Raw genomic sequence first — 14,782 nt, 5'->3', positions numbered from 1 at the left:
GAACAGTGTAGCACCGCCAAGTAGGAAGAGATGTACCATAATGATGCATGCTGGGAAGGAACCAGGCCAGCAAGCCAACAGTTTGTAGAAACTCCTAAAGGAACAGCTACGCCCAAGTGTGGGAGGAAGTCACAGGGTCAGTGACTCGAAGCATTTAGAGGTGCTGGATTCTTCAGGATTGGTTGGTTATCTTAATGGCTTTTTGTGATGTATAAGACTCTCTTACCGTTTCTAGAATGCCTCCAGATGTGTTTCTGTTGTGCAGCGGTTTGCTTGAAGTTTTGTAAGATCTGGAATTGACACGTGAACCTCATGCTCTAGTTGTTTATGACTGCATTCACATACAGGAATAAAATGTTCTACTTTTTATATTTCAAAACAAGTTGCTAAAAGAAATGTAGATCGCATTTATTTAATATATTACACATCAGTTTTTGTTGCGACAAGGTACATACATAAAACAAAGTATTATTCTCGGAGTGCGAGATGGAATCGTATTTTACAATGGACATATTGTTGATTGGTGGAAGAAAACAGACACACAGGCAGAAGTAACCGTAGGCCATCTTTTCCCGTCACGGTTTCCTTCACTGTCAGCTCACCTGTAGAGGTCACCGAGGTGTCACATACCTAGGCTGCACCAGTGAAATTCTCTAATGGATTGGCACAGGGTTTTTTGACATCATATCCCGTGTACATGTACAATAGGCATTAGTGTTGTACGGCATTGCAGAGTCGGTTTAGTTCCCTTATACCCTGTAGTTATGGTGACCTTTCAGGCTGCGGCCTCAAAGTTAAGCGTAACCTCTAGCGAACCTGAAAACCCCTCTGTGTCTGTAGTTGCTTCCTAAACACACACTGTGCTCCAATGACAGTAGGTCCCCGTCCCAAGTATTCTACACAAAGGCAACAAACTGAACAACACGGATGTATATCGTGCTTAGAAACACACAGTAGGAGAGGACGCCCTTATTAGGGAGCGAGATGAATGTTTTCAGGATGAAGTTGGAGGTTTTTAATTTCTCACAGTTGTAAAAACAAATAAAGTTGTTTAAATATAAAGTCCCTTGTCGATAGGACATTTCATTGTCACTAGATTTTTGTTCCCTGTAATGGTTTGGCACTGATGATGCTGATAACTTATTTAAAACTCATTAAACCCACTTATTATATTTGCTTTTACTGCAGACACATCAGAAAACCTTCATTTTGAGAGACACAATCTAGTATGAATGTTCTTGGCAGGGGTCTTTGCCAACTAAGCAAAACTGAGGTCAGAAGTTTAATGAAAATGTTTAAATGGCTGCTGAGGGAGTGGTTCTTGGTCGTGAACCCAGTGAACTGTGTACTTGAGTATCGGACCATTCATACATTTTTAAGGAGAACCTGAAATGTCACTGCAGTAAGAACGCATCAGAGCTCCAGCCAGATGATCCCTTCACCACTGCTTCATGGTGAGGTGGCTGTTTTCTGCAAGGATGAACCATAAAGCAGGAGGAGAAGCAAGCAGGCTTCAGGCATGGCGTGGAGAGTTTGGAAATGCTTAAGCAGGCTTCAGGCGTGGAGAGTTTGGCATTGCTTAAGCAGGTATCGGATGGCTCGGGTCACGTCCGTCTCCCACAGTGCACTGCAGCAGCGATGGTCTCACCACTGGTTCCGTCGAGGAGCCGGACGTCTGTGCGAGAACAACCGCAACGAAAAACGAGACACATGAGATGAGCAACAGGAGCAACGAGAAATGACAGAAACGAGAAATCCCGACTCTGGAGCGTGAGATGGGTGGTGGGCAGACGTCGGGGCACGTGCGATTCTCACGTGTATGCAGCTGGGCTTGATTGGGCCGAGGTGAAATGACCGACAAATGTGTATGTGCACACCTCTTAAAACTGAGCAACTGGAGTGTAGTTTGCACCACACATGACCTACCTGAGCATGGCAACTTGAACATGCTAACTGGGTTTCATGTAAACCAGAAACACGTATGAAATTACACACAGACTGGTTCAGTAGTCTATTGCAGGGGGGGTTTCAATCCACTTATAAGTGATTACCTGGGATCCATATATTATATATATATATATATATATATATATATATATATATATATATATATATATATATATATATTTTGCTTAGAGTCAGATGAGATACACAAACAAGACATGCAGATCCCATGATGATTGGCTCTAAAACCTTAATTCTAAAAAAAAGAAGTGTAAAAAGACCTAGCATTATCACACAAAAAATGATGTGGTAACACCAGAAGACACTTCCCATTACGTAACTGGGGCAGCAGATCCAGTCACAGAAGGTTACGCCGCTGGAAAGTTGAGCGTTTTCCCCATTAGCGCCGCCTGATTCAACCCTCGCCTACAGTTAAGCGCGACCGCTTCGGGGGAAAAGCACTGCGGCCCCTGGCTGTCGTCGTCGTGGTGATGGACTCGCCCCGTCTCTGCACTTCTCCAAAAGGGATGTCCGGCAGAGGCACCCCCACCCCCCAAGCGCTCGGAGGCGGCATGCCGTGGGCACCGGTGCTCCGTGGTTTCGGTGACATTACCGAAAGAGGAAGAAGACGCACACCATGCAAGACGGAAGCCGGCGGGTGAAACCAGGAGACGGCGGCGGAGACCAGAGGAAGGAAACGGCAGACAAGGGAAACACCAAATCACCACAGACAGTCCCTTTTATTACACAGTAGCCGTTTATTAGCTCATTTTTCCAAGTCTTGTCATTCACCTTTTGCTTAGAGTGCATTAATAGCTACAGAGAGGCACTTAACAAGGCGTCGTCATTTCAAGGAGGACAAAAGTAAAATTAAAAAAAGGACACGTCATTAGGTGAAGTACGCAGATGACCAGCCGTCCCTCCACCCACCCCTCCGGTCTAAGAGACGAGGAGATCAGGGAGGTGGAGAGGGGGGTGGAGGTGCCAGGTCACCGTGACATTACTGACTACACACGGCTACAATGACGGCGTCTGTAGGACCTACTCAACTTTCCAGTCTGATAGATGAGTCATAATTTTGTGATTGTGAGTAAGTCTGTACGTTTATGTTAAATTGATTAAAAAGACAGTCCGACTGGCTGGGCTGTAGCTGCCCATGCCAACCAGATGGTGGTCTGGGTCACTGTAGCAGCCCATGACAACCAGATGGTGGTCTGGGTCACTGTAGCAGCCCATGACAACCAGATGGTGGTCTGGGTCACTGTAGCCACACAGTGAGAATCACAGCATGAAGCCTCAGCATGTAGGAATACCCACAAGCAGTTAGTCTCTGCGTTCATGTGCACTTCACCTTAAGGTCAGTGCTGGGCTGTAACTGGACAACAGATCATGTTGACACGGACAAGGACCGCCTCTCCCTTCACCTCTCCGTCTTAATTTAATAATCAATCCACAGAAAACACACTGATAACAGTCGGCATCATGATCAACATCACCACCACCCGTTGCACGCCACGCTTAAGTCATCAAACGAAACCAAACACCAAACTCTCTCATTCTGAAATCAGATCAGAAGCAACCAGGGAAGAACGGGGCCTGCTACGTGACCCTTGACCCCTCGACCTCTCAGAGTGACTGGCAGGTCATTTCTACTGTTGCTAGGTGTGGTGGTGAAGATGGGAGGAAGAATCACGGCACCTACGCCCACTTGTTCTAGAGGAACAGCTCAAGAACGGGTTCCTAGCGGCTTAGGAAATGGAAAATTGGAACACTAAAAGACAAATGCCTGTATTATAAATAATAATAATAATAATACACACTTAAACTCGAACTCTGTGCAACTGTTCCCCAAAACACCTCCCCCCCGTTAGTGCATCTGTTAGTACAGTCCACAGCCATGCTACAGGCTCTGCTGATTGGCTATCGCGGTCCCTTACGCCCTCTACTTGGGCATGTCTGTGAACCTGGCCGGCACGGTTGCCTGTCTGTTTCAAAATCCCACCTCACTCCCAATACACCTACATGTGCCCGACGTGATTACCCTGTTCTTATAGTCTGGCTTACATATGGCAGACACCCACATCTTCAGGATTAACCCTTAAAATGTGCAGTTTGCAGCAAACGATGACGTTGCTTCGAGCAGAACCTACATGAGCGTGTTGACATGATCACACTAACTGGGACAGCTGGCTTTTGTTCACCATTAGCCATTTTAGCGCAATATGGCCAAACTGTCCAAGTACAGAATCCCCCCAACATCCCAAAGACAATCTTGTCCTTCCCTGAATGTGAAAAGCTCCGTGAGATTTGTTTCAACTATATACATACAACTCCGCTAAGACAACTGCAAATATGTTAACAAACTGGGACTATAAAAATGCCTTTCACCTCAGATGCCATCTCACACAGGACAGAGTAGTTCACCCCTCTGCCTATGGCTCCTCCCCCCAATCCATCCTCCAATCACCTGCAAGTGGTGAGTGTGCCTTAAGGGTTATTTCCATATACACAGGATATTATGTGTAAACAAAAGCATTTCAGAGGTGAAGCTGCATACACAACTCCCCCCCGAGACTCACAGCTAAAAGTCTAAGTGATCTTTAAGAATCTAGGTTTACATACGCAACTCTTTAAAATAAGTCTATGTAAAATCCCCGAGGCAGCCATGACTGTACGGGGACTTTCATAGTGTTCTCCACCACCACCACCACCACCACCACCACCATTAAGTTCCCTGCTAACTGCAAACTGTTTGAATGTACAGTTATTTTACTGCGGATGCTGGCAGCCATTTTGGACGTATTGATCACTTGTTCAGAGACGGGTGTCCAGAGCATGTCTGATGGTGACTGATCTGATTCCTCATTGAGTGAACTGGGTGTCTGATAACTATATACAACTTAATTTAAAATGAACCCTAGAATGAACAAACACCAACAAAAGAACAATTCTCAAACCCAAAATGAACAATAACAACGGTACGTTTTCAGCATGATATCAGTTAGTCAAGAGGAAAAAAAAAATGTTAGCGTATATTACACTTAAGAGGTCTTAACTGGGCTCAAGTAATGCTTAGAGAGAACAGAAAGGCCAAATTAACTCCAAATCGCTTTGTACAAACGTTCTTCCACTTGTAAAATCACCCCTCACAGTGAATGAAAACCACCTCATTCTCAAAGCAAATCTAGAGCAAACGCTGTTTTATCTACACAGGCCGAACACGGTGCCCCCTGGTGGTCATCTGAGTTAACAGCTGGGGGGAGAAAAGGAAACGAACAAACCAAAAAAGAAGAAGCAGGAAGCCAAGCACACTTCCTCCGCTCACCCCTTACAGCACTCAGAGAGTTCGGCCCCTTCCACGTAGGGCCCGAATTCTGACTCCAGAGTTTTAGAAAACAAAACTAAAAGATGGAAAATTAGCAGCGCTCGTCAGACAACAGTTTGAGTGAACTAGACAAGTTGGGCTCAATGTTCAGACACTTTAACCCTGCAGCCCTCCCCCAAAACAAGGCCCCGCCCCATTTGTGTGTCTCTCCGCCCACATTCACAGGTTTGGGGTCCGCGTGCGCATAGTCTCCTAGTCTAGAAGGGAGGGCTCAGCTGGGCGGATTATGGTGGGTCTCTGTGGAGCACCAGGGGGTCTTCGGCTGTGGGAGACAAGAGTGAGACAGAAATGAGACCTTCCCCACACAGAGAGAGACGGAGCGAGAGAAACGGTGAGGGCACACAAGCTTGGGACGGTGGTGGAGGACAAACGAGACAAGAGGGAGGAGCCACAGGCCAGATTAACAGAGGAGAGACAGAACCAGAGACGGAGGGGACGAAAGAAACAGAACAATGTAATATTGAAGAAGACGTTAAAGCAGAGGAGATTACGGCAGCAACGTCAGTGTCTCGAGGTGACCTGCACACACTCGGCTCCAACATTCCCAATGAAGCCCAGGTCAAAGGTCATGAAGGAATGTTACAAACTTCCCTGTTGATTATATAACATAGCAGGATATGATTTCTCACACACACACACACACACACACACACACACAAACACACACACACACACACACACACACACACACAGAAAACTCTGGTTTGAGGCCAGGTGTGGCTGCTGCCCCCTACCTGCCAAACACGGTTCTGCGTGTGTAGAAGTGTGTGGTGGTGTTTGGGGTCTGGAGAAGTGCAGGTGAAGTGTTTACGCTACACACAGGGAGGACGCTGGTGCTGTGGACGTTTGGGCGTCCCGAAGCCCTCGGCGCTCTTACCTGGGGACGCCAGGGGGTATGCGGGCGGGGCGAGAGGGGATCTGGGGGGGCGGAGCTCCGAAAGGGTCCTGGCCGCTGTTGCCCGGGCGGAACGGGATGGGCGGGGCCGTGAAGGCAGGGGTGGGGTTGAGGGTAGGCGGTCCTGGGGTGGAGCCTCTCACTGCTGGAGGTCTGCTGGGGGGAGCTGATGAGGCGGCCGGTCTCCGCTGAGGGGTGGGGCTGCGAATGACAATGAGGCAGCTGAGAGCCAATCAGTGGCCTGGGTGGCGTCCACGCTAAGACCCTTACTTTGCAGATAAACAAACAAAAGAAGTTAACAGCTCACACACACACACACACACACCCACACACACACACACACACACACTCCTCAAAGCCGAGGCCCGGCCCAGGGCGAGCGCGGTCCTGACCTGGCCTCCGGTATCCAGGTGTCGTTGACGGGCGGAGGCACGGGCATGGACACGGTGGAGGTGCTGATGTCTCCGATGATGGTGAGCGCCTCCTTGATGGCGTGGTACATGCGCAGGGTCTCGTCCCGCCTCTGTGCCTGGTCCGCTGACTCCTCCATCAGCGTGTTCTGGTCCCCCGACGAGTAGAGGTACGCCAGCAGCTCAGAGTGGATGAACTCTTTCGCCTACGGGGGAGAAACGGCACCCGTGTGCTGATCACAGAACAGTTGCTCCACGTATACATATAATGCTATTAATTCAATCTGAAACGGTGTGCTCATGAAATGATGTCACCGATCAAGTCACACAAGAGGAAGTTAATGCACGAATGACTGCACAATACCCACAATGCTACTGGTTTCAGTTTCTCTGTACCAAGGTTTTAGTAGTGCTTTTGGGAAAACAAGCTTCGTGACACCTCTTAGAAACACTTAAATAAAATCAGAAGCACCAGATGAGAACGAGTGTTTGGTGCACACCGACTAGAGCTTTGGAAATGAGCAAAGCTGGCATGGGTGCGTCACACCGAAACCCCCCCTGAATCAACCTGAAACCGGGATGCTTTGTGAACAGCCAAACAGACAGCGTGTTTTAGAAGAACGGCAGGCAGTCTGATCACGCTTCTCACACAAGTCTGGACATGCACACACACAGGTCGCTACGTGCACGCTCACACGTGCACGCTCACAAGCGCACACCCAGGCACGGGGGGTCAACACTCACACTGTTGATCATTAAATGCATGATGGTCTTGGGCATGAGGTCCCGGATGGTCTTGTTGACGATCCCAATGTAGGAGTCCACAAGGTTGCGGATGGTCTCCACCTGCCTCTCCAGCTGGGGGTCCATGGAGAAGGTGTCTGATGGAGCTGCATCCTCCGCCTCCACCTACACACACACACACACACACACACACACACACACGCACAGTTTAAGAATTAAAGGAATTATTTAAGGAACATCTATTCAGCATAATTTTGTCACCGTAAACTGCCACAGTGCGCGCTGAGCTTAGTCTGTGGTCATAAAGGCAGCGAACAGGAGCGCTATCGCCGCCCTGGTGGTCGCCCGCAGGACCTGGTCTTTCTCAGGGTAGACGCCAGCACGCAGGAAGGAGGCCTTCCAGCTGTCCACGTCATCCTGACTGTCACACGCCAGCTCGATCTGACGCAGGTCCTTATACACGTTCCTGCGTGAGGGAGCACACCGGTCAGTGGTGTGTGAGAGTGTGTGTGTGTGCATGTGTCTGTATGTTAGTGCGTGTGTGTGTGTGTGTGTGTGTGTGTGTGTGTGTGTGAGAGAGAGTGCGTGTGCCTGTGTGTGCGTGTCTGTGTGCGTGTGTGAGCGTGTGTACAAACACAACACTGTGGGCAGTGGGGTGGCACCTGTGCTCGGTGTTGAAGACAGCAAAGATGTGCTTGTTGGACATGAAGCCCTTCTCCACGTCTCTCAGCTTCAGGTTGTCCAGGGGAAGCATGTATTTCTTCTCCTTCTCCTGCAAGAGACAGAGGCAGAATTTTGAATTTAGGAGAGAGAGAGAGAGAGTGTGTGTGTGTTTCACACTGCCACGTCTCTGTGCCTCTGCATCTAGAAGCATTTACATACGTGTGTGCACTAAAACAGTGAGAGGGAACCAGTTCTGCAATAGAAAGTCACATCACTTTCCTTCCTTCAAACACACACACACACACACACACACACACACACACACACACACACACACAGTGCACTGGGGAGTACCCAGCATGCACCTCTCAGCTCACGCCGTTTGGTGTTTTTGCCCACACTGAAAGGCAGACGTTCATCACAATGAAACTCTAATGAAGAATGACACCGTTTTCATGCATCATTTGAAGGGTGATAAAGTGATGACATATAATTCATTTATTTATGTCCGCTCCAGCCAACCCTGCCAAACAAACCTCGCATGATTGATAATCAAATCAACGTGATCTTAGCCTGTGCGTGTGGAGGGATCATCATGGTGGAGTTCAACGTCTCCCCCCGTCTCCCCCCTCAACACACTGCTAGCTGGCGTTACAGCGAGAATGCTTGTGTATAGCGTCCCTGTAATGTGCAGGATGATGGCATATGATGTCTTGATATACTTTCAGTATATCAAGACAACAGCTGTGTGTGGTAATGTCCCGCTAGCGTCCAGCGTGTGGCGCTGGCGCGTCCCTCACCTCTTCGTCCTTGTACCAGGACAGGGACTCGGCGGTCAGGACGAACCAGTACTCCTTAGACCCTCCCTTGATGATGCTGATGTTGTTGATGGTGAGCCAACCCTTACGGATCACCTGCAGGAGGAGAGAGCAGGGGCGGGGCCAGGCCAGGGGCGGAGCCAGGCCGGGGGGCGGGGCACACAGGTCAGGAGAAGGCACAGAAGACTAATCTGCGACATAACACGCTGTTTTTTCCTGCGGGCAGCCACGCCGCAAGCTTGCCCACACTTACCTGGTCGAGGGAGACAGACAGGAGGACACGTGATGTGATAAGAAGCCGTCGGCAATCCTAACTTCACCCACCAGAACCAGCTCGTACCTCTCTAGACTACAGCTAATATCTCCGTGTCTTAATCTGCAGTGTAAACGTGGCTGTATTTAAATAACACCCAGACTAAATAGAAGTGTGTAAGCTATGTGTCCAGTGTCTCCTTTTGGTCTACCAGACATTATTGTGTGACCTAAGGTTATGTATTTAATTTAAATGCCGGCCACCGGATCAAAGTGATTGACTAAAGAAAGACCTGTGTAGTTCTGATCCTGAAGGAGACGAGCAAAACTCCGCATGCAAAAGGGTTTGTGTTTGTGTTTTGTCCTGTAGGACAGGACCATGCCATCCACGCCACACCAAACAGGAACTCTAGAGGAGCCAAGGTCAGGAGGCGGCGGTGGCATTAGGCTCAACGTGACGGGTTAATGCTCGGGCTGCACGTGAGACACTCGTCTAAATGCTAGACGGGGGGGTTAGGTGTGTTTTAGTAGCGTTAACCGTAAGCCGATGCACACGTTAGAACAGAGGCCTAAGCCTAGAGAGACCTAGAGAGATGGAGACTGATGGAGCAACTACAGACACTGGGGGAGAACGGGGTGGAGTTAGAACGGTGAGGAAGACGAGGCTGGATTACAGGGGGAGCCGAGCGAAGGAGGTGAGAGGTTAGTTTACTGAATTAAGTTCTTAAGACCTAGTGAAGGGGAGGAGGGAGAGAGCGAGGGGTCCACCCTGCTGCCATGGCAACCATGGGGCAACTACGTCTGTACGGATGGGAAATTGCCAAAATCCCCAAGAATCCGACCGCATGCGCCGACCACCGTAGCACGGTCAGCGAGGGCGGCGGATGAGGCAGGCCCCGCCTCCTCTCTGCTCCGCCTTCTCCAGATTACTGTGCTGGAAGGGGAGGAGTCGTTAGTCGGAGGGGGCGTGTCGGCGCCGAACGAGAACGAGCAGGCAACGAATCAGGACAGTGAAAGCCATACGCATCATTCGTTTTGGTGGGGGGAAAGGGCGGGGAATCACAGGAGTGCTCGATACGGTTGGAGGAGGAGAGGGGAGGTGGGCGGAGAGGAGAGCTACGTGTCCAATCACATAGTCTGCGCATGGGCGTACTGTAAAGGCCTAGTCTGGTTGGGTGAGGGCAACACCGAATGATACACACCCCCCCTCACCACACTCGGACCGTGGTGATCAGGTGATCAGGACCCCTCCTCCACTAACTACACTCATCCAATCACACTGGGCATAGGTGGTCTTCATCAGACAGCATCAGTACAGACAAAACATTACAGACCCCAGAAACATCTAAAAACATACCGATCATGTGCCCAAAGCAAATGTAATAACAAGTAAACCAATAATAGACCAATGTAATAAACGAGCAATCAAACATTATAGATTTTATTTTTTTTTAAAGCAATCTTCCCAAATAAAGATTCGAGCTTCTCTGTTAATTTTCCAGTTAAGGGGACACCAAACAGGACGTTTGCTTGGTTGGCTGAACTGGAAGGTTCTGATTATGGAAATCACTGTTAACTGGAGTTAATAGTTTAGGGGGATCTCCCAGTTGACACCGTTAGTCACACCCAGAGGACCTCCACCATAGTGAGTGGATTCATCTTCTCACTTCATTGGGGACAAGTGCCAAAGCGTCTTTATTTTTGCTCCCAATACAGAAAAATATTTGCAGACGACGTTTCTTATCAAATCATTAAAGACGACGAGGCAGTTCTGTATTTACATATGCAGCTGAGGGAGTGGCTAAATAAAACATGGCCCACAGCCATTCGCTCATGTGCGTGTTCGGTATGTGGCCCTGGATTCTGATTGGGTCAGTTTTTGCCCAGACCGCTCCATCCCCACGGTGACGCGACGGCCGATTCCTCCAATAGATAAACTCGGCGCCCCCTGTAGGAGCCTCCAGAGCTCAGCCAGATCATCAGGACAACAGAGGTGAAGCTTTTACTGGATCCACTTATTGTTGGTTAAGAACAAAAACCCACAAGTTCATGCCAGGTAATATTACCTTATAGCAGGACTACAACATTCAGCCGTTAGCAGCAATCTCTTCAAGCGCTCCAATCACATGAATTACTTGTGGGTTAGATACTGCTGTTATAATATAGAAGACAGACCAGTGAAACGAATTAGGGCTGTTACCGATTACTGGTAACAGTGAGGAGAAATACTGCAGCCAATGGACACGATTGTTCCCGGTTTCCACCATTTTGTGTCTGAAGACTATACCTTCTCCTGTGCATGCGCACACAGTCCTAGCTGCAGGGCAGAAGAATAATCATTAGTTTTATCAGCCTGTCAAGCGGCAGGTGCTAACGGGCTCGTTAGAGTTAACGGTAATCACCCTACAAAGGAAAATTGGTCCCGATTGGCTGATTGCCATAGCCTTAGTTATCCTGATTGGCTGAACCCTGGTGACTTCCAATTGGGCGGGGCTTTTTTTGTGCGGGGTACTTACCAGTATTTCACCCTTCAGTGACATGTAAGGGAGGGGGGGGGGGGGGGGGGGGGGGGTGTGGGTCAAGGTGGGGGGAGGGGTTATGACATCACCAGGTACAGAAAACAGGCAAAGCAAGAGGAGGAAGACACACAAGAGAGAGAAAAGTCCGGAAACACAAGCAAAAAGACAGGATTAGAAAGAATCGAGGAGGTGATGGGGTGGATTACCAGGACAGAAGAGGGGACAGGAAGAGAGATGAATAAGACAGACAGATAGATGGAGAACAAGAGAGAGAGACAGAGAGAGAGAGAGAGCAACAGAACACAATTACATGCAATTAGATTAACTTGCAGTACGACAAACTGATTCATCATAACGGCTGCTTCATGGTCACAGTTGGGATCCATGCATATTTGAAATGAGCAATTCTAATTAAAACAAAAAACAAAACAAAGCTCATGTTAACTGAGGCACAACAGAATGTAAACAAACAAAAAACCGATGTGATCACTGGTTTGTTGTGTGGTAGTGCAGATGCATGCCTGTTGAGCATTACGTACATGCAGTAATGTGCAGGTAGCCAAAGCGAGGAGGGCAAAACGGGGTTCTATTACCCCAATGGCACATACTGCCGATTCTATTACCCCTATGGCACAGCACATAATTCAGCTAAACATTCCACTGGGTGCTCAGTGCAGCATGAGAGGGGGGGGGGTAGAGGGGTGAAGGGGTAATTTAAACACAAAGGGGGATTGTAAAGCAGGGACTTTAGTGAGTAAAGGACTGGGAGGGTCCATTCTGTGATGGGTAGTAGAATAAGGAACATGGAGGTGGTAACACGGGGGGGAGGATGAGGGGGGGAGGGGCCTACCTGGTTGGGGGCCGGCCTCTTCTTGTTCATTGGTGTATTTCTCTGTTGGGCACTGGGTGGGGAGAGAGAGAGAGAGAGAGAGAGAGAGAGAGAGAGAGAGAGAGAGAGAGAGAGAGGAAACATCAACAGGAGACAAGCTCATTTAATACGCGCACACACACACACACACACACACACACACACACCTTACTTCCTCTATTCTCTATACTCTAAAATGAAACACCACAAATTGCAGCGTGAAAGAATTCGCCCCAACAGGGGCGCGAGAGCGTGAGTTGCCCACTAGAGGGCAGTGTGGGGCAGGCCGTCCCCTAGCTCGGGCCGGGGGAGTGCGGGTGTGGAGCTGCTCGCCCACCTGGTGCTGCCAAACCCAGGAAGGGTACCGTCGTCCAGCCTGCGGTGGTCGAGGCTGAAAGGTGACGTCACGAGAACCGTTAGCGGCACCGTCAACAGAGCCACATGCACAGCGTGCAGGGGCGGGGTCAAAAGGGGGCCAAGGGGGACACGCCCACTCTGACAAACTATCCAATAGGAGCTCAGACACACGCGGTCTCCTAGTTCCATGCAAATCTGCACTTTTAATGACAATAGCAAGGACTGGAACCCATGCAGTGTGTTGAGGGCCAGCAGACGGGTGGTGTTACGCAGCACACTGGGGGAGCCCACTGGACACATCGCTCCCGTCTCCATCATAACCACAACATGCAGAACACAAAACGGTTTCATTTCTTATTCATGCTTTTCACACCAGACAAGGAGGACACAAGTTAGCCTAGCGACAAGGCTACCGGTCCTCAAGCGTTTTGGTGGGACATTTTAGCGAGCGTCCTCACTTCAAACATCACTTTAATCATAACGTATGAAGACCTCGGCAGAGTTCAGGTAGCGACTTGCTAACGAGCTCAAGTTAACCCTTTCATCCGCCCTCAGCCCCACAAGCCCGAGGAGCTAAAACACTTCTTTAATTGGGCCACCACTGGACCCCCAACTTGGGTCGCACATCGCAAGCATAACTTTAGCTTACAGGTCTAGTTCAAGATCCCGGATCAGAGGCAGTCGCAACCCAAAACGCCTTCAGACCGAACCTGGAGCAGCTCGGGGGGGAGAGCTAAATCCAGAAGCTAAATGTTAGCACGGGGCACACATACTTGGCAAAGCCAATGAAGTCCTCATGGTTGGTGTTGATGTAGGACAGCTCAAAGTCAATTAGCAACAGGACCTGAAGAAAGGGTTTGAAGATGCAGTAAGATGAGCGATATTTAACAAGAATCCCAGGCTACTTCAGTCTGGAGGGTGTGTGAGAATGTGAGAACCTGATCTTTGGTCTTGCCCTCTCTCTCTCGGACGTGGGTGGTGACGATTCTCTCGGTCTCCTCGCGGAGTCTAGGGTACGAGACCAGCTGTGGACACACACACACACCACAGGACTGCAGACTACCACAAAAATGAGGCTAAATTCTCTTATAAAGCAGCACACGAAGGCGTGCACCATCACACGCCATCACAGAGCGCTGGAGGCAGCTTGAATTGACCACAACCACAACCAAGCACAAGCTTCTTCCCCCTCACACACACACACACACGCTTCTTCCCCTTCATGCAGACCAGACTGAAGTGAAACATGACACATGCGTGTTTGGCTGTGACTGTGGAACCAAATTCAAGCGTGGGTGGAAGCGCGCGCGCGCGCACACACACACACACACACACACACACACACACACACACACACACAACACTAACAAGCATTAGCAAAAGCATTCACCATCAGATGGTAAAGATTTCTAAATACTGAATTTAAGGTTCAGTTCATAAAATAAGGCAGATGCTTAAAACAGACTTATCCATGTTTTAGACAATTTAGACAAATGGAATTAAGACAAAAATTACATTAACATTAAAGTGAAAGACTTGAACAAAGCTGTAAGTAGTGACATTAGCCCACGTGATGGTGAATGTCTCCCCAACAGAGCCCACGTGATGGTGAATGTCTCCCCAACAGAGCCCACGTGATGGTGAATGTCTCCCCAACAGAGCCCACGTGATGGTGAATGTCTCCCCAACAGAGCCCACGTGATGGTGATTACTGTGGTTATTGGTTAGTGGAGTCACAGCAAACACAGAGACAGAGAGGAGGAGACAACAGAGTGGCCAGTTTAAAGCAAAAGGTATACAGGAAAAACAGGGGGGTGGGTGGGGGGGGGGGGTGCACACCCTCCCCCTTCCACAAGGTGGCAGATGAGGCCCGTTGCTAGGGCAACGGCGGCAGTGGCGGGCACGGAGCCCGGGGATGGTGAACGGA

General features: G+C 49.4%; 1 protein-coding gene across 10 annotated transcripts in view; it reads right to left on the bottom strand.

Annotated features, from left to right (window-relative positions):
- Positions 1-394: 394 nt before the first annotated feature.
- The window catches only part of dnm2a (dynamin 2a), a 31,601-nt gene continuing 17,213 nt past the window's right edge, over positions 395-14,782 (bottom strand). For 2 of the 10 annotated variants that reach the window (XM_077010108.1, XM_077010107.1), the window contains exons 11-22: positions 13,794-13,880; positions 13,629-13,699; positions 12,836-12,889; positions 12,481-12,532; positions 11,628-11,639; positions 8,842-8,955; positions 8,041-8,150; positions 7,733-7,844; positions 7,379-7,543; positions 6,617-6,840; positions 6,207-6,425; positions 2,683-5,591 (exon numbers count right to left, since the gene is read on the bottom strand). In XM_077010108.1, coding sequence (XP_076866223.1) covers positions 5,522-5,591; positions 6,207-6,425; positions 6,617-6,840; positions 7,379-7,543; positions 7,733-7,844; positions 8,041-8,150; positions 8,842-8,955; positions 11,628-11,639; positions 12,481-12,532; positions 12,836-12,889; positions 13,629-13,699; positions 13,794-13,880 — 1,290 coding nt within the window. In that variant the 3' untranslated portion in view covers positions 2,683-5,521. Of the gene's footprint in view, positions 1,676-2,682; positions 5,592-6,206; positions 6,426-6,616; positions 6,841-7,378; positions 7,544-7,732; positions 7,845-8,040; positions 8,151-8,841; positions 8,956-11,627; positions 11,640-11,681; positions 12,038-12,480; positions 12,533-12,835; positions 12,890-13,628; positions 13,700-13,793; positions 13,881-14,782 lie in introns of those variants that run through there. The other 8 variants (XM_077010112.1, XM_077010111.1, XM_077010114.1 and 5 more) reach the window with 6 other exon arrangements.

This window comes from Brachyhypopomus gauderio, chromosome 6 (assembly GCF_052324685.1).
Source record: "Brachyhypopomus gauderio isolate BG-103 chromosome 6, BGAUD_0.2, whole genome shotgun sequence".
Classification (NCBI taxonomy): domain Eukaryota; kingdom Metazoa; phylum Chordata; class Actinopteri; order Gymnotiformes; family Hypopomidae; genus Brachyhypopomus; species Brachyhypopomus gauderio.
Note: the sequence above shows the minus strand (reverse complement) of the source record. Positions and strands in the feature narration are given on the sequence as shown.